We start from the raw sequence: 19639 nt of genomic DNA, 5'->3' as shown, positions 1-19639 counted from the left end.
GAGATACCCAGCTGCCAGTCACCTGACAACTCCATCTCATCTCGCTTTACTAGCCTACGGAGCCGGCGTACAGCTTCCAGGTCACGTGGCCAGCATGACTAAGCCGCTTTGGCGAACCAGAGCAGCACACGGAAACGCCGTTTACCTTCCCACCGGAGCGGTACCTATTTATCTACTTGCATTTTCACATGCTTTCGAACTGCTAGGCTGGCAGGAGCAGGGACCGAGCAACAGGAGCTCACCCTGTCGCAGGGATTTGAACAGCCGACTTTCTGATCGGCAAGTCCTAGGCTCTGTGGTTTAACCCACAGCGCCACCCGCGTGCCCTAGGAAATCAGAAAATGTTCTGATGCAAATCGCCCGCTGCAAAATGCCCTGATTTGCACAGAAAGACCACACCACTGGCAACAACAAAAGTGTCCTCCAGTCTCTCTTTAACTGCATAAACCTCTGGTTTCCTTCTCCTCCCTGTCCCACAAGTCTCCAGTTCCCTTCCAGACCCATCCCGCCTAAGGAAACTCTTGGCTTGTTGCTCCCCACCTGTGGCAGCATCCAGACTGGTGCTGAGGGACGGCGTTGGGCTGGGAACGGCATCTGCACAGCTGTTGAGGAAATGCAGGTACTCCAGAGCGTCAGAAAATTCCCTGCAGCCAAACAGAGGAAACCAGGATGAGTTTTGCTATGAACGCTGGTGCCAGAGCTCCGGTTTCCAGCAATTTAACCAGGTTTGGGCTTCTAGTTGGGGAGGGGGCAGCCAAAAGGAAGTCCCCTCCCCAGTACCCCAAGCCAGTGCTTCCAAGGGCCCAAAGCGAGACACAAAACTATTAATGCGATTGAATGACTATTTTTATTTTAAAAAGCATTAAATTGAAAGCTTGCCCAACCACCAAAGATCAGGACCAGACCCTCTCCAAGGCCCCATCTCAATCCAGTTTGGACCTTACACCAGACAAGTGTCTCCCATTTCCTCCAGAAACCCATTCACTCAAGTCCTGGCTGTGTGAATGGTGTGTCCAGTAGAATTCAGCCCTAAATATTCCTTTAGAGTCTGGGGCCTGTGTAATTCAGGAAGAAGGTGGGATCTTTCCTTGCACATTTTGCCCGCAAGAAGCTTTTGCATCACGATGCAGCATTGTTCCAGGGGCAAAAGAAAACTAAGTTCCCCTTGACATTTTTTGCAAATACCAATTCCATTTGAAATCAGCAGCACCATCCAGTTCTGGGGTTTCCCCAATCAACAACAAACCCTTCCAAACTAGTTACAGATAAGTGGCCGTGTTGGTCTGCCATAGTCAAAATAAAAAAATTCCTTCCAGTAGCACCTTAAAGACCAACTAAGTTAGTTCTTGGTATGAGCTTTCGTGTGCATGCACACTTCTTCAGGTATCTGAAGGTATCTGAAGAAGTGTGCATGCACACGAAAGCTCATACCAAGAACTAACTTAGTTGGTCTTTAAGGTGCTACTGGAAGGAATTTTTTTATCCTTCCAACACTGTGTTGCAAAATTGAACTCCCCAGATATTCTCTATCAAGGTCTCCTCCGCCCACACATCTGCAAGCACCCACAGCCCCCTTCCCCTTGGGAAACCAGCTGCAAATGGCAGGAAGCAGGCAGGAACCCACTAGACCTCTGCTTAGCGGAAGATAAGGCTCTACAAGGCACAAGAACTATGTTCTCCCTCCCCTGTTGGAGGCAGTATGCTGGGAATCACAGCTGGGAAGAGGACTATTGCAGACCTCACCTATCGTTTCTCGGTGGGGATTATAAAACCTGTCGGCAGGCCCTACGACTCAGCGGGAAATTATGGATGCAGCTGTCCTTAGGAAAGGGCTGTGGCTCAGGGCAGGAAAGGTTCTTGTTCAATGGCTCGCATCTCTGGGATTGGGCTGGGAAAAGACCGAAACCCTTCAAAGCTGCTCCAAAGCTGCGGGCAAATACTGGGTGGTCCGATTCAGAATAAGGCAGCTCCCTGCGTTCCAAGGGGATAGGAAGGGATAAACTGGGAGCAAGTGAGGTGGGGGGGGGAATCCCCTCTCCAGGGCAGTTTGAAGGGGGATTGGGCCAAATCTGCAACAAGGAGAATCAGTACGAACGGCCTCGGTCCAGTATACCCGAAAGAGCGTCTCTACCTCCATCGTTCTGCCTGGACACTGAGGTCCAGTGCCGAAGGCCTTCTGGCGGTTCCCTCACTGTGAGAAGCCAAGTTACAGGGAACCAGGCAAAGGGCCTTCTTGGTAGTGGCACCCGCCCTGTGGAACACCCTCCCACCAGATGTCAAAGAGAGAGAAAACTACCAAACGTTTAGAAGACATCTGAAGGCAGCCCTGTTTAGGGAAGCTTTTAATGTTTAATAGGTTATTGTATTTTAGTGTTTTGTTGGAAGCTGCCCAGAGTGGCTGGGGAAACCCAGCCAGATGGGCGGGGTATAAATAAAAAATTATTATTATTATTATTATTATTAAACACACCATTTAAATGTTCTCACTCAGCATCTATAAATTTGGGGGGGGGGTACCAGAACTGGTTGGAGCCAAGGCAAGAGAGAGCAGCATGTACAGGGGCTTCAAGACCTGAAATCCGGTCCTCTCTTACCCCTCGTCGTGGCTGGCAGGCGCCTCACTCTCCAGCCTAGAGACACAGGAAAGGGCTTTCTCCAGCAAATGCTCACGGAACAGCTGGGTCACTTGAGCCAGGGGGTCCGCTGCGAAGGGGAGAGAAAGGGAAAGAACATCCTTTTCTGATGGGGTCGACAGTGTTCATCTGCCTCAGCTGCAACAAAACATGTCTCTCCCGTATCGGTCTCTACAGCCGCAGCAGGCGCTGTGACTCTCCAACAGCTTGACTTCATTCACAAAGGTGAACTCCTCCACCATCTCCCGAGACAGAGGGATGCCAGCCAACCACCTGACAGCACACCATGAAATACCCTCGTGATTGAAGGACAACCCTTTCCCATGAAGCCCTTGGCCAACATGGCGCCCCCTGGAAGTTGTTGGACTACAAACTCCCATCAGGGCCAGGCAGCACAGCCAATGGTTAAGGGCTGATGGAGCTGGGGAGTCCATCTGGAAGGAACTGGAGACAGATTGTGAAGCAGGTGGATTACTATCGATCAGAACTACAATTCTGGCTAAACAATCAATCTGTCTTCCTTATAGGGAACTCTGGGAGTTGTAGTTCTGCAAGAGGAATAGGGACCTCCTAACAACTCTCGGCACCCTTAAGAAACTACGGCTCCCAGGATTCTTTGCAGGAAACCTTGGCTGATTAAATGGCACTGCTTCAAATTTATGCTGCAGGTGGGTCATTGGGCATAGCTGAGATTCCCGCATTGCAGGGGTTGGACTAGATCACCCTCGAAGTCTTTTATGATTCCATGATTCCTGTCTATCAGGGGCCGCTGCCCATTTGATCCTCACAACAACCTTGTGTGGAAGGTTAGGCTGAGAGAAAGTCGCCCGTCAGCTTCTCAGCAAAGCAGGGATTTGAACCCAGGTTTCCCTGCTGCTCCCCAAGTCCAGGGCTCCACCCTCTCGCATCACTTCTCCATACCTGGATTACTGGTGGAACTGTAGATGCTCTCCCGAGGGCAGCTCTTCACGGCCCAGTCTCCGTCCACGAAGAAACGGTGACCCACAGGATGGCAGAGCCACTGGAGGGCAGGCGGGACGGTCCCACTGTGGGACAGCAACACCTGCCGGGCGCTGCTGAGGAAGAAGCGCTGCGCCACAAGAGGGAAAGGAAAGCCAGTCAGGGAAGCCCCGGGAGTGACTCCAGCATTCTGTGCTTACCACTTGCAAAGTGGCCAGTGGCTACTTGCAAGCCTTGGTTTTTTTTAAAAAAAAAATTCCCCCATAAAATTTATATGCCACTTGACTGTAAAAAAAACCAAGAACCCTCAAAGTGGTTTGCGAAAACAATAATATATTTTGAATATTTGCTGTATTCTGCTTTGGGCACAGCTGGTTGTGGAACTGTGGCATCCAAGTAAATGCGATCAATCAATATTTTGAGGCCCTTCGTCATGCGCCTCCTCTATGAGAAGTCGGGATGGTGGCAACACAAGAGAACAGGGTCTTTTCTGCAGTGGCTCCCTGTTTGTGGAAATGCTCTCCCTAAGGAGGTTCGCCTGGTGCCTTCATTATATATTTTTAGTAGCCCGGCAAAAACGTTCCTTTTCAACCAGGCCTCTGGCTGATTAATATTCTACAGCCTTTTAAATGTGTCTGTTGTTTTGGTTTGCATTATTTGCTTGTGTTTTTATCTTGTATTTTATTCTGCAGACCGCCCTGATACCTTGCAATGAAGGACTGTATATAATAATAGTAATAATAATAATAGTAATAATAATACTAATGGGGCTTTTTTCAAGTGGAACTTGCTTGAACTCAATTCTGGCACCTCTCAGATTTGCACCATTGCCATTCAAAGAGAATGCAATAAGTTTTTTTTTCTTTTCTAGAAAAATAGCAATAACAACAACAACCTCCAGGTGCTGTTGGACTGCAATTCCCCTCACCCTCAGAAAGCAGGGTCAATGGGCAGCCATGATGGGAGCTGTGGTTCGGCGACATCTGCAGAGCCCAAAGTTCCCTACACCTGATGGCGAGCTTAGCCCAAATGGAAGAGCTGAGGTAATATCCTGCACCCCACATCGCACGGCCTTACCGCCAGGAAGTGACAACAGCGATGGAGACTGGTCTTCACACGCAGCGCCGCTGCCACGTAGACCTCGGCCAGCGTCGCCACGGAGATGGTGTTGCCTGCGCACTCGGCCAGGTTCACGGCACTCAGCGCCATATTGATTGCTGAGAGGTGACCGGCCACGTGCTTCCCTGTGGGAAGAGGAGGAGGCGAAACCCTTAGTCAAAGATGTTTACCAGGGGTAGGAAACCTAAGGCCCAGGGGCAGGATGCGGCCCAGTCACCTTTTCAATCCGGCCTGCAGACGGTCCGGGAACCAGCATGTTTTTACATGAGTAGAATGTGTCCTTTTGTTTAAAATGCATCTCTGGGTTATTTGTGGGGCCTGCCTGGTGTTTTTACACGAGTAGAATGTGTGCTTTTATTTAAAATGCATCTCTGGGTTATTTGTGGGGCATAGGAATTCGTTCATTTCCCCCCAAAAAATAGTCCAGCCCACCACATGGTCTGAGGGACGGTGGACCGGCCCACAGCTAAAAAAGGTTGCTGACCCCTGGTTTAAACCAAACATAGCCAGACTTGGCCCTCCAGCTGTTTTGGGACTTCAACTCCCATCATCCCTAGCTCAGTGTTTTTCAACCTTTTTTGGGCAAAGGCACACTTGTTTCATGAAAAAAATCACGAGGCACACCACCACTGTGTGCGGAGAGGGAGATGTCAGAGCCCCGCTGCTCTCTATGGGGAATCGGATGAGAGCGGACGGCCTGTCTGCTCTCATCCGATCCCATCCGATCTGATCCCCACCCAGGACGGATGGAAAATAGGGTGGACACAGTCCGGCGCCCGCCTAGTGGGCGAAAATTTGACTTTTTTTTAAAAAAAAAATCTTTCGAATTTTTCCCAAGGCACACCAGGCAACATCTCGCGGCACGCTAGTGTGCCGTGGAACAGTGGTTGAAAAACACTGCCCTAGCTAACAGGACCAGTGGCCTGGGATGATGGGGGCTGTCTGGCCATGCCTGGAACTTTAAGCCAAGGAGCCGTGGACCCTAAAGGGTTGAAGACCTCTGCTCAAAGCCTACCTGTCATGTGCAGCTGATGCAGTTTGTGGTACACCAGGGCCGCGTCGCAGGCGCTTTTCTGCACGTCAGCCTTGAGCTCCCGGTCGCGGAAGAAGCCGCCAGCCCTTCCCGCCAGCCAACGCCCCACCCAGAGCCGCTGAAGGACGTGGCGGATCAAGTTCCATAAAAGGCTGCAGGTCAGGTCGAGGTTGGAGGTCGGGAGTGGGCGGCCGAGGGCTTTCAACGCCGTCCATAAGTTCTGGGAGGCCTGAGCAAAATCTCCCTGAAGAGGAAATGCGGAAGAGAATGGACAAGCCTTGTAAAGGAGGGAGCACAAAGAGGCTATAAGGACATGGTGGAGCGGCTGCTTTGCATCTAGAAGGCCCCAGGGTGAGCAACTCGGTGTGCTGCCTGAGACAGGGTCTTCTTAGCAGTGGCTCCCAGTTTATGGACTGCCCTTCCCTGTTGAGGTGTGCCTGTCTCTCTTATCAACAACTTTGGACCAATTCACCTCTGAAACGGACTGATCTTCAGATGAACCTGCCTTGCCTCTGAACTTGGGACTTGAAAGCCCTGCTTATCTTTGCTAAGTATAGAAGCAGATGTGTCACGCAGGATTAGTTTTGAGGATCTGATCGAGGACTTTGCGATTAGAAAAAGTAGGAGATAAATAAAGTGGAAGTATACAAAAACAAACATGATTTTCCATCTTACTGTAGGTTTCATTTCATTTTAAAAAACACCATTTTATTTTACTGTTTATTAGTGTTTATATTTTGAATTAGATAAAATATTTCGGTGCCCCCATATATATAAGTGCTTAGGGTCTCTAAAGGTCTTAATCCGGCCCTGAGCCTAGCCCAGACTTGGTCAGCCTTAGCTACAACCCATCATGGCAGCAACAACATTGCCGCAACCCACCTGGTATAGCCTCGCGACCCACCACTTCAAGACCTATGACCTAAAGCAGGGTTTCCCGAACCTGGGCTCCAACTCCCATCATGCTTAGCAAGCAGGACCATTGGTCTGGGATGATGGGAATCGTAGTCCAACCACAGCAGCAGACCCAAGTTTGGGAAACCTATGACCTAAGGCAGGGGTCTGCAACCTTTAAGACAAAAAGAGCCACTTGGACCCGTTTCCGAAGGGGGAAAAAACTGGGAGCCGCAAAACTCGTCATTATAAAAATAACTTTTTTTGTCACTTTTTATTATTTCTTTGTTTGACCCCTCAAAATTAATCCTCCTCATAGAAATAAACGTTAAATTAACAAGTTACCTTTTTTGTGTGTGTGTGTGTTCTTCACTCCCGTTCAAAACAGTGACCAGCGTACATGCCCCTTACAATGTGGCGGGCGGGAAGGTGACGTCAGGACAGTGCGTGACTAACGCACGCACCGCCCCCATGCGACGTCACAGCCAGTACAGCGCCCGCCACAGTGGGGAGTGTTGGGGTGCACAATGCGCCTCCTCCCCTCGCTAGTATCCGCCCCGGAGCTGCGGCAAAGGTGTAAAAGAGCCACATGCGGCTCTGGAGCCGCAGGTTGCAGACCCCTGACCTACGGGAACTAAGCTGAACAAGAGTCAACAGCAAGTCTGGCCAACACCCCAGATTACTTGAACCTGTGTCCCCAGTGCCACAACCCTACCACAACGAACACTTCTTTACAGAATGGGCCTCCCACGGAAGTTCCGTCACAGGACCTTTGCTAGACAAGACAACGCAGGAAGCTAAAAACCATGAAAATCGCTGAAAATCACAGATGCGCACACTCACCCGCGCCAAGTCGAGGTCTGCCTGCTTGCGGTGCCTCCAGAAAAGGATGGAAGCCTCTGAATGAGGGCGTGTGACGGGCTCGCCATAAATGAACAGCCGGACAAAGGCTCCCAAAACAACCATCATGTTGATTAGCCAGAAGACCAAGGTGGGGAGAAGCCACTGGAACCAAGCGATAGGGGTGTCTGTGGATGAAGACACGAGGCACTGCGGTTTAGGAATCTGTCTCTCTTCCTCACAACAGAGAACTCTGGGAATTGTAGCTCTGTGAGGGGAATAGGGGCTCCCTAACAACTCTCAGCACCTTCAACAAACTACAGCTCCCAAAATTCCTTGGGCGGAGCCATAGCTGTTTGAAGTGGTATCGCAGCGCTCCAAGCATCTCCTGTGAATGTGGCCAAACACACACACACAGTTCATACTCTCCAACGCTTCTCCGAAGAAAATAGAGGTGTCCCCTCCAAAATTTCTCCCATGGAAACAGGGACATCCAAAGGAAAAGGGAGGGGACGCGGGTGGCGCTGTGGGTTAAACCACAGAGCCTAGGACTTGCCAATCAGAAGGTCGGCAGTTCGAATCCCCGTGACGGGGTGATCTCCCGTTGTTCGGTCCCTGCTCCTGCCCACCTAGCAGTTCGAAAGCACATCAAAGTGCAAGTAGATAAATAGGTACCGCTCCGGCAGGAAGGTAAATGGCGGCGTTTCCGTGCGCTGCTCTGGTTCCCCAGAAGCGGCTTAGTCATGCTGGCCACATGACCCGGAAAAACTGCAGACAAACGCCGGCTCCCTCGGCCAGTAAAGCGAGATGAGCGCCTCAACCCCAGAGTCGTCCGCGAGTGGACCTAATGGTCAGGGGTCCCTTTACCTTTACCTTTAAGGAAAAGTGGGATATTCTGGGATCAAATCAGAAACTGGGATAGCTTCTATAAAGCCAAGGACTGTTCCTGGAAAATAGGGACACTTGGTCTCCACATCCAGGCATCAAACAGAGAGCGCTTGCTCCAACAGGGCTGATTTGGAAGCCTAAATATGGCGCTGTAGGGGAAAGGAGACTGCAGGGTGTATAGAGAAGCCCCACAGGCCTGCAGGTTCTCACCCCCGGCGAAGACCCTGCCGCACACTCACCTGCGGCCTCGTTCTGGCTCTTAATGGTGCGCCCGGAGTGGCTGGAGCCATCGATATCCGAAGGGCTGGCCGAGTGAGATCCCGCCAAAAGGGAGGAGAGGGGGTTGAAGGAGAGGCAGAGGAAGACGAAGGCGCACAGGGCCATGCGCGAGCGATCCAGCATCCCCAGGCTGCCTGGCGAGAGCGCCTGATGCTCTTGCTTCACCTGAAACAGCCACAGACAACAGCAGATGAGTTTGGGGGCAGCGTGGAGGGAGGACCAAGTTGCCGCCTTCTCAGCCAGGTGGATTCCAGCTGCTTTTAGAGCTAGATATTTTTGGAGTGTACACGCTAAATATTTTGAAATTTTGATACACAAGTAATTGTCAGATAGAGAAGCTATCTCTTTTTTATTTTAATCATTTCCCACCCCTTTGGAATCATAGAAGGAAGGAACCCTGCGGATCACGTAGTCCAACACATTGCAATGCAGGAATATGCAGCTGTCCTATACGGTGATCGAACCTGCAACCAATTCTTCATTTTGTTCTTTTTATGGAAAGAGGTGGTGAATGAAAGAGGGGCATGAACACAGAAAATGATGGAGGGGGTCCCCCCTCGGGTTTCCAGGAACAGCGATAGTTCCTGTGCAAAGACCCTAATGCAACATTTTGCAACCCTAGTGCAAATATTTTGCAAAAATCAAGGTACTCGGAAGTGGGAAAAGCCCTGGAACAGCTGCTACCAATCAGAGGAAGCAATATTGGCTTAGATCAAGGGCATCACAGAACTTATATCGAGATGGACGTATGGTATTTTGCATGGTTCCGCTGAGGTGAAGCCCCAGCCCCCTGGTCTCTTCCCAGGCATTCCCCCTTCCACCGCCTCCTGCTCCCATTCGGGGTCACACCTTGATCTCCTCATAGAAGGGGCTGTCTGGCTCAGAGTCGCTCCCACTGGTGCCGCTGAGTGAGAGGGGGCTGCCGCTGCCGCGCAACGGGGAGCCTGCGTCCGATGGGGGTGGCGTCAGGGTGTCCACTAGCTTGATCCCTTCCTTCGAGTCCTGGGTGTTGCCACCACATGTGGCTACCAGGTCCTTCAGGGACTCTGTAGAAGCAGGACAGGCGGAAAGAGCAAAAGGAGAATCCATGGTCACCACAGAGAGAAATGCGCTTCACCCAAAAGCAAGTTCAGCTCCAAGGGCCTTCTGGCGGTTCCCTCACTGCGAGAAGTGAGGTTACAGGGAACCAGGCACAGGGTCTTCTCAGTAGTGGCATCCACCCTGCGGAATGCCCTGCCACCAGATGTCAAGGAAATAAACAACTGTCTGACTTTTAGAGGACATCTGAAGGCAGCTTTGTTTAGGAAAGTTTTTGATGTTTTATTGTGTTTTTATGTTTTGCTGGAAGCCGCCCAGAGTAGCTGGGGCAATCTAGTCATATGATAATAATAATAATAATATTGTTATTAAGTTCTGCTTCCACCCAAGAAACATCAATGATTCGGAAGGGGCAGCTGTTTGCGTTTCCCCCCAGGGCAACCACGCTTTTGCTCCTTGCAACAGTCACAGAATCATGGAATTGCAGCGCTGGGTGGGTCATCCATTCCAATCCCCTGCAATGCACAAATCACAGCAAAGAACCCCTGGCAGATGGCCACCCAACCTCTGTTTAAAAACCACCAATGAATGAGAGACCACCACCTGGGATCCTTGTATTGATAGGATCCAGCACGTGTTCTGGGGGTCCCTCACAATTTTTTCCTTCCCTCCCCTCCAAAAGTCCAAACTTTTGCAGTTTCCAATCTGCAAAAGGGGCCAAAGGCTGCGAAACTCACTGTTGTTCTGGCTCGCCATTTTGAGGGCCATGTTCTCGGCCTTCAGCTTCTGGTTGGCCTGCTTCAGGAAGCGTATGTGGTCGATTGCTTTGCGCAAAATGGCCGACTTGTTCAGCTGCCAACGGACAGGAAAGGTTGGCATGGTTAGAGGGTGAGCGGAGGGAAATGACAGGCTCGGAGGGGTTCCTCTTTGACCTATCCTCTTCCCAGGAGGGAGGTTCTCCTGCGCAAGCCCTGTCGAGGCCAACAGGCGAGAGAATCTCCGAGCCACAAACTCTTTCCTGGGGCACTGCCAGAGAGCCACTTGCCATAGTGGCCAGAGCTGCAGAGGAGGCATCTTTCCTTTCGGAAGCCCAAGCCTCAGAGACAGCTGCCCAAAATGGCAGCAGAATCATCCGAGCGAAGGAGAAATAGGCTGAGTGGGCAGGAACAGCAAACATTTTCATCAGTGCCGGATTTATGTATAAGCTAAACGAGCCATAGCTTAGGGACCCACTCTCTTGGGGGCCCCCAAAAAATTAAAGGGGAAAAAACTGGATGTACATTTCCAAAATGTAAGATAAAAAACAAATAAAATAAAACCTATGTACAGCAACAGTGTTTTGTGTTGTGTGGGCTCCTATGATGTAAGTCATGGGCCCCGCCTGCTCGCCTGCTCCCTAAAATATCACTGGTTTGCTCATTTCTGTATGTAGGGTGCCTACATTCTGCATGGACTGTTATGTGCAAATGGCTTTAGATACCTATTAGGTCCATAAATTACCATATAGCATACATTCAAAACAAAAAACAGCAACAATTTGTTGTTGACAAAGGACAGCTGGACATATTACCTTCAGTAGCTTAGGGCCTCGTCAAACCAAAAGCTGGCCCTGACGCCACCCAAAATGGCTGAACCTCCCCAATTAAGCTCCAGAACCAACAGAGAGCGAAACCTAGAGGTAAAGGATCCCTGGACAGTTAAGTCCAGTCAAAGGCAACTCTGGGGTTGTGGCGCTCATCTCGCTTTCAGGCTGAGGGAGCCGGTGTTTGTCCACAGACAGCTTTCCGGGTCAGCATGACTAAACCGCTTCTGGTGCAACGGAACACCGCGACAGAAACCAGAGCGCACAGAAACGCTGTGCACCTTTCCACCGGAGTGGTACTTATTTATCTACTTGCACATTGTGCTTTTGTACTGCTAGGTTGGCAGGAGCTGGGACCAAGCAACAGGAGCTCAGCCCATCGCGGAGATTCGAACCGCCAACCTTCCGATCGGCAGGCCCAAGAGGCTCAGTGGTTTAGACCACAGTGCCACCCGCTCACCTAGTGGAGGCAGGGACCATAGCTCAGTGGCAAAACACATGCTTAGCATCCAGAAGGTCGCAGGTTCAATCCCCCAGCATCTCCAAGAAGGGCTGGGAAAGAAACTCTGAGGAGTCACTGCCGGTCAGAGCAGACAATACTGAGCTAGATGGACTGTATGGACTGACTCAATATATGGCCCCTACTTACTTCCTATAATTTATATACCACTTGATTGCAGAAAACCTCAAAGCGGTTTATAAAGATATGAAGCCAAAAAATTACCGCTAAAAAATGACCGCCAAATTTTAAAACGTACAGAAAGTTAAAACTGCAATAGCACAGAGTACACTAAAACAAGTTAGAACTCCTATGAACTTTCTAGACATCTGGGTAGGCTTGTCTAAATAAGAATGTCCTCAGCAGGTGACAAAAATAATACTGGGGAGTTGCCTGCCTGGTATCAACAGGCAGAGTTGCAAAGTGTCGGTGTCGGCACATTAAACGAGTAAGTTCTTATAGGTGCGGTTACAGGTATTATGGGCACTTGTGAAAGTGCCAATGAAAGACCCATAACCAAATTCAGAAAGAGGGGGTTAAGGCAGCTTCACAAAGCCTAAAACTAACCCCCCACTAGCAAAGGTAACGGCTAACAATACTAATATCGATATTTCAAAGAGATTAAAACAAAACCTTTCAAAGATGTTAAAAGCACTTGCTAAAAGCAGGCTTGTTTAACCAAGCTTACCCAGCTAAGAACGATGTTGGCATGTGTTTTAATTTGTCTTTAGCTCACCATCAATTTTTTTTTTTTAATGTTGTAAATAGCCGTTTCTTAACTTCATAACTTTTGCAACCCACTTGGAGATTTATTATTTTTCTTACAGTCAAGTGGTATAGGTTGTGAACCACCTTGTGATCTTTGGATGAAGGGTTGTATACAAATCTAATAATAATAGTAATATATAAATTTTATGAAATAAATAGAAAGCCTGAGAGAATTATTTCTAAGCACATTTGCCCAAACGGTGCCAAACCAAAGCCACAAATATAGGTGCCCGACGGGCTTCTCTAGGAAGAGACCCCCTCTACCAGGGGACAGCTGTGCACCCAAAATAAAGGTCCCCTGCAGGCGTACCTTGGCTTCCGACCCCACCACCAGGTCCTTGAGCTCGGAGATCTTGTCGTTGATGGAGGAGCGATACCGTTTCTCGATGGCGTTGTGGGCTGTGCGCTTTTCGCCCTTGCCGTGGCTTCCCAGCGGCTTCCCGGCAGTCAGGCGGTTGATGGGCAGCTTGTCTGTATCCATCATCAGAGGAACTGTTGCCAGGATGGTGCCCCCACTCATCAGTGTCTGCAAGGGAGGAGGAGCAGTTGCAGGGGGGACGTAATTCCTTTCCTTGAATCAGGCAAAGACACTCCCCCAATACATTCTTCTTATTACTGTTATAATAATAATAATAATAATAATAATAATAATAATAATAATAATTTATTTATACCCTGTCCATCTGGCTGGGTTTCCCCAGCCACTCTGGGCAGCTTCCAGCAAAATATAAAAACACAATAAAACATCAAAAACTTCCCTAAACAAGGCTGGCTTCAGATGTCTTCTAAAAGTCAGGTAGTTGTTTATCTCTTTGACATCTGGTGGGAGGGTGTTCCACAGGGTGGGCGCCACCACCGAGAAGGCCCTCTGACTGGTTCCCTGTAACCTCACTTCTCACAGTGAGGGAACCGCCAGAAGGCCCTCGGAGCTGGACCTCAGTGTCCGGGTAGAATGATGGAGGTGGAGACACTCCTTCAGGTATACTGAGCCGAGGCCGTTTAGGGCTTTCAAGGTCAGCAGCAACACTTTGAATTGTGCTTAGAAACATACTGGGAGCCAATGCAGGTCTTTCAGGACTAGTGTTATGTGGTCTCAGCAGCCACTCCCAGTCACCAGTCTAGCTGCCACAACAGGTTTCAGAAATTTCAAAAAAAACTTTAAAAGTATTTTTTTAAAAAAAACCACACAAATAAATTAAATTTCCTTAAAGATACAAAAGGCTCATGGCTTGCAGGAGCAACTGCACTGCAGAACTTGCTGCCTCTTGAGATCAAACAGGCGCCTTCACTGTACACTTTTCAGCACCTGTTAGAAACTGTCCTCATCTTGACAAGCCTGCCCAGATGCTTAAAAAGCTGAGGCAATTTTAATCCATTTCACTATTTTAGTACAGTCGTGCCTTGGATCCTGAATGCCTTGGCTCCTGAACAAATCGGCTCCCGAACAATCGAAACCTGGAAGTGAGTGTTCCGTTTTTGGAACGATTTTTGGAAGCCAAATGTTCAGCAAGGCTTCTGCGGCTTCCGATTGGTTGCAGGAGTTTCCTGCAGCCAATCAGAAGCCGCACTTTGGTTTCCGAACGTTCTGGAAGTCAAACAGACTTCTGGAACGGATTCCGTTCAACTTCCAAGGTACGACTGTACTGTAAATCATAGAATTGTAGAGATGGAAAGGACCATGTGGGGCATTTAAGCCCAGGGTTTCCCAAACTTGGGTCCCCAGCTGCTTTTGGACTACAACTCCCATCACCCCTAGGTAGCAGGACCCATGGTCAGGAATGATGGGAACTGGAGTCCAAAAAGAGCTGGACTGCCCAAGTTTGGGCAACCCTCGATTTTATAGTTTTATCTTTTTGTAAAACATGTTGAGGTGGTTGTTGTTATTTACCATCAAGCGGTGCACACATATTTCGAGATGGAAAAATTCATTAACTAATTACCGGCATCTGTAGTGATGTCGACTGGACGGCCGTTGTGGTCCCCAGAGAGGTGATGCCAGAGGTCTGGGCTCCCGAGACGGTTGTCAGAAGCAGAGAGTCAGCTTTGATGAAGTGAGGCTGCAGAAGGACCTGCGGGAAGAGAGGAGGGGTCAGCGCGAAGAAGAAGAGTTTGGCTTTGATATCCCGCTTTATCACTACCCGAAGGAGTCTCAAAGCGGCTAACATTCTCCTTTCCCTTCCTCCCCCACAACAAACACTCTGTGAGGTGAGTGGGGCTGAGAGACTTCAGAGAAGTGTAAACTGACCCAAGGTCACCCAGCAGCTGCATGTGGAGGAGCAGGGAAGCGAACCCGGTTCACCAGATTACAAGTCTACCACTCTTAACCACTACACCACGAGAGGACTAACAGATCCGGGGCCCCCGCAGCCCCTGCTCACCGGCACTTGCTGGATCTGGCGCTGAACGACTTGGGATCCACTGTGGGGAGTCAGAATCTGTTGGGGAGCGATGTTCTGGAGTTGGGTTTGCATTGCCACTGGCTGGTTCTGCTGCGACGTGGCTTGGGTGCTTGGAGGGGGCTGAGAATGCCCTCCTGGCTGGGGAGCTGAGAGAGAAACGTCTTTATTTCTAAAATGCATCCATATTCCATCCACTTCTCCAAGCAGCTCATGGTCCTCCCCGTCATTTAATCCCCACAACAACCCTGTTGTCGCAAGCAAAGGACTGGCCCCCAACATCCCCCAGTGAGAGCTCCAGGGCCCAGTGGCAATTTGAACCCTGGTCTCCAAGTCTGACGCTCTAACCACTGCACCACAGCAGAGCAGCCCTGCTGAAGCAGAACCAAGGAATATGTAACTTGGCATCCTCCGTTTCTCCCACCAGCCTGTGAAAAGCTTCCAGGAAGACCCCAAGTTCCCTGGCAAGTGGTATTCACAGGTAGACCACCACTGAAAAGGGAGGTTTCATGCAATTATCATGACCAGTGGCCACGAACAGAACGAGACAGAAAGCATTTGCACATTTTAAACCCCCAGCGCTGAACGCCTTCACCCATTTTGGTTCCCAAAGTAGATTCTGATGCCCTCTGAGAACCCTTTCTGTCCTCCAGATCAGGATAATGCTCTGTTTATCATTGGCAACTGCAACAAAATGGTGCAGTCTCGAGTGCTCCTGCTGACGGTTCCAGCAACTCTGCTCCCCACCCAACCACTCACGATTTTCTGTCTGTCCTCCAACAAATGGATCAGTCTCTTTTGTCTGTTTTGCCTCCCCCTCCAAATAATTCTACTTCTGAAATCTTTAGGCCACAGTTTCCTAATCCCTAATTTATATATGGGGCCCGATTACAAGCCCCTGTGCATTTAAGAAGTAGTGAGACTGTCATCCGTTGACTTCTAAGGAGCACTGCAGCATCAAATCACCTCTAGGGCTGCCAACTTTTCAACAGGTCCCTGTAGCTGTGCCTTTAACAGCTGCCTGGTGGGTCAATACAAGCAGGGAAAGACAGATGTCTCCTTGGTGTGAAAAACATCGCCTGCTAGTTCCTGAAGATGTGGCAGCTGCTAAGGGCACAAGAGCACACCCAGCTGCTGCTTTTTGGTCAGTTGGCAAGCCCAGCCCCCTCTTATTGTATATTACTGTTACTATTAACATTTATTTATATAGCACCATCAATCTGCCTGGCTCTGTGCACAACTAAAATCAAGAAATCCTACCTTCAAAGGGCACACACTCCAAAACAACAAACAGAAACGATACAATTAAAAAATCAATAGTTTAATTTTTGAAATCAGTTAAGCCTGGGGGCCGCCCTCCTCACCGGAAACACTGCTCTGATTCAGAAATCCCACCATAGGTTGCGCCGAGAATTGGGTCTGGGGTGCCGGGACGAAACTCTGAGCCGCCATCCTGGTCGGCGGAAGCCGAGATGCAGGCTGGCTGGCCATCGGCGGGACAGGCTCCTCCTTGATGTCCATCGGAGTGGGCTCTGTGTTCGAGTTTGCTGCCGTCACTGGTTGGAAGCTTGGTGGGGGTGGAGCTGGGACCTGGAACAAGCTGGAGGAAGGTGAGTTTGCGGCCTCCAGGTAGCCGCTGAACAAACTGGGCCCATGGGGATTGGGCTCTGGGGTGACAGTTGTGCCGAACGACGCCTCGAACAGACCAGGGAAGTCTCCATCTTCAGTGTTGATCAGCTGAAGCATGTCTGGAAAACACAGAAGGAAGGTAGCCTTGAGACAGGGTTTTCTTTGTACTTAGGAGTCTGGGATCTGTGAGAATTTCCTGACGAACGGGCGAAATGGGGACACAGGCCAGACCAGGGCTGCAATTGCACCATACATTTATAGCATAGCGATACCCCTCTTTTTAAAAAATAAAAAATTAAACAATTATTGATACTTTTCCACATATAGTACAATAAAAAACTAATTTAAATAAAGAGGAAATGGAAAAAGAGAAACAAAAGAGAACAAATTGAGAAAGAGGAATGAGAGGGAGAGAAAATTGTCTTAGCCCTTGTCTCACACAAAAGGGAGTGGACCCTCCCAGCTCTCACCAGTATGATACCACTTCAAACAGAATTCAGAAAGCTCCTTGGCTATGTGACAGGTACTCTTTATATTCAGACACAAAAGAGAACTTTGCCACCTCTTTCTAGGATGTCTGCCTCCTGGGCTGTTACCCAGTTTCACAACTCCCGTTCAGCAGATCACATGGCAAACAGATGCCCGTCTGGGCTGAAGCTCAGTGTGTGAGCCAAGGCTTGGCAGGATCACCCCAAGACATAGCATTGTGGGTCTCTCAGGAGTGCCTGGATCCGTTCTCTCAACCATCACTGCTATGGAGTTAAGACCTCCTGTGGCTAACGACCACCTGTGCCAACCTCCAGCATTGAAACCGCAGCACAGTTCTCCCAACCTTTGGTCACATCACCAACTACTCCACATTCAAGATCAGTAAAGGTAAAGGGACCGCTGACCGTTAAGTCCAGTCGCGGACGACTCTGGGGTTTCGCGCTCATCTCACTCTATAGGCCGAGGGAGCCAGCGTTTGTCCGCAGACAGCTTCCGGGTCATGTGGCCAGCATGACTAAGCCGCTTCTGGCGAACCAGAGCAGCGCACAGAAATGCCGTTTACCTTCCCACTGGAGCGGTACCTATTTATCTACTTGCATTTTGACGTGCTTTCAAACTGCTAGGTGGGCAGGAGCAGGGACCAAGCAACGGGAGCTCACCCCGTCGTGGGGATTCGAACCGCCGACCTTCTGATCAGCAAGCCCTAGGCTCTGTGGTTTAGACCACAGCACCACCCACATCCCTCAAGATCAGTATCCTGCACCAATAGCTCTTTGCATCTCACATGCCCAGCAGCATAGGGGCTGGAAGTTTGTGAAAAGGCAGCCCTGTTTAAGCCAGGTCTGGGTCAAGCCAGAACGGGATTTCAGACTACGTGAAAAGGACTATACTGTGGTACCTCGGGTTAAGAACTTAATTCGTTCTGGAGGTCCGTTCTTAACCTGAAACTGTTCTTAACCTGAAGCACCACTTTAGCTAATGGGGCCTCCAGCTGCTGCTGCGCTGCCGGAGCACAATTTCTGTTCTCATCCTGAAGCAAAGTTCTTAACCCGAGGTACTATTTCTAGGTTAGCAAAATGTGTAACCTGAAGCATCTGTAACCTGAAGCATCTGTAACACGAGGTACCACTGTATTTGGAATGTCAGGTGGGGGGTGGGGAGTATTGCAGTAAAGTACCCATTGGGGCAGAACAGAACAGGTGGCTACTGGATGAGGCCGATAGTCCAACTAGTTCCAGCATCCTGACCTCACTGTGACCAACTACATGCCCCCTAAGGAAAGCTGAATGCAGGATTCAGCCACAAGAGTCCTCTCCCTCCCCCCCCCCAAAGGTTTCCAGCAACTGACCTTCAGAAGCATTGTTTCAGAGCATAACCAATATGGCTAGTAGCCATCAAAAGCCTTATTCTCCCCCATGAATTTTGTCTAATCCTCTTTGCAAGCCATCCAAGCTGGTGGCCTCTACTGCCTCCTGTGGCAGGCAGTTCCACAGTTTAACTATGCACTGTGTGGAAAGAAAAAAAACCTTATGCCATGTATAATTTCACAAACTATCACATTACTTCTTAGGCATCTCTTATCTAAACTAAAAAACTCCAAATGCTGCATTTTTTTCCTTCATAGCAGAGCTGTTCCACTCCCTTGACCATCTTGCTTGCGCTTCTCTGAACCTTTTCCAGCTCCACAATATCCCATTTGAGGTGAGGCAATCAGAACTGCACACAGTATTCCAAATGCTGTCATGTCATAGATTTGCACAATTTTGGTGGTTTTGTTTTAAGCTCCTTTCCTAATGATCCCTAGCATGGAATTTGCCTTTTTTTACAGCTGCTGCTGCACACTGGGTCGACATCTTTATTGAGCAACCCATCAGAGTTGACAAATAGCCTGGCCTGGTATAATGCGGCTTTTTATGCCACACACAACACCTTGACGAAAGTAACTCACAACACAATACAGCCCTCAGGAAACTGTGCTGGTGTCAATCTGTCTTCAATGTACTGCTCTGGAAATTTTATTTCAGGAACTTCAGCAAACCTCAACCTGCAATTTCCAGCAGAACCACCCAAATGGGCTCATCCATACTTTTTTGATTGACCGATATGTTGAATGCATTGCGTATCGAGTAATTCCCTTGGGACCAGGAGCTTTTCTCATTGCTCAACGGCTATGCTTTGCAAAAAAAAACAAAACCCTGATCTTACCTTGCTAAATCGGAAAATCCACAGTGAGGTGTTGCTTAACCTAGCTTCAATTAAGCAGGTAAAATTGGGTTTAGGCAAGGAAAAGCCGCAGAACAACAAGGAAAGCTCTCAGACCCAGGAGAATTGACTGGTACACGGGTCAAGCGAAAGTGTGGATGGACCCAAAGTCAGCTCAGTGCTGCTCCAAAATAAAAATCCAGGAAGGTTCTGCAAAGATGCAGGATGGGAATTAAGCATTCTGCAGATCCAGGCATCCATCCTAGGGCTGAGGAATTATGTGCAACAGAATAGTCCATTTTGCAAAGCTCTATTATCCAAATCTACCTAGCGCTGAACTAAGGCACATGCTCCACAAAGCCCTATGTAAATTAAACCCCTTCAGGCAAA

General features: G+C 49.3%; 1 protein-coding gene across 2 annotated transcripts in view; it reads right to left on the bottom strand.

Annotated features, from left to right (window-relative positions):
- Positions 1-19639, bottom strand: part of SREBF1 (sterol regulatory element binding transcription factor 1) — a 48524-nt gene that overhangs the window by 13193 nt on the left and 15692 nt on the right. For both annotated transcript variants that reach the window (XM_082199641.1, XM_082199642.1), the window contains exons 2-14: positions 16294-16677; positions 14912-15078; positions 14474-14602; positions 12844-13059; positions 10422-10536; positions 9496-9692; positions 8607-8811; positions 7483-7667; positions 5728-5989; positions 4671-4837; positions 3555-3723; positions 2595-2703; positions 541-644 (exon numbers count right to left, since the gene is read on the bottom strand). In XM_082199641.1, coding sequence (XP_082055767.1) covers positions 541-644; positions 2595-2703; positions 3555-3723; positions 4671-4837; positions 5728-5989; positions 7483-7667; positions 8607-8811; positions 9496-9692; positions 10422-10536; positions 12844-13059; positions 14474-14602; positions 14912-15078; positions 16294-16677 — 2409 coding nt within the window. The remainder of the gene's footprint in view (positions 1-540; positions 645-2594; positions 2704-3554; positions 3724-4670; positions 4838-5727; positions 5990-7482; positions 7668-8606; positions 8812-9495; positions 9693-10421; positions 10537-12843; positions 13060-14473; positions 14603-14911; positions 15079-16293; positions 16678-19639) is intronic.

Source organism: Podarcis vaucheri (assembly GCF_965113315.1).
Source record: "Podarcis vaucheri genome assembly, chromosome: 14".
NCBI lineage: Eukaryota > Metazoa > Chordata > Lepidosauria > Squamata > Lacertidae > Podarcis > Podarcis vaucheri.
The sequence above is the reverse complement of the archived record's forward strand: the minus strand, read 5'-3'. Positions and strand labels throughout refer to the sequence as shown.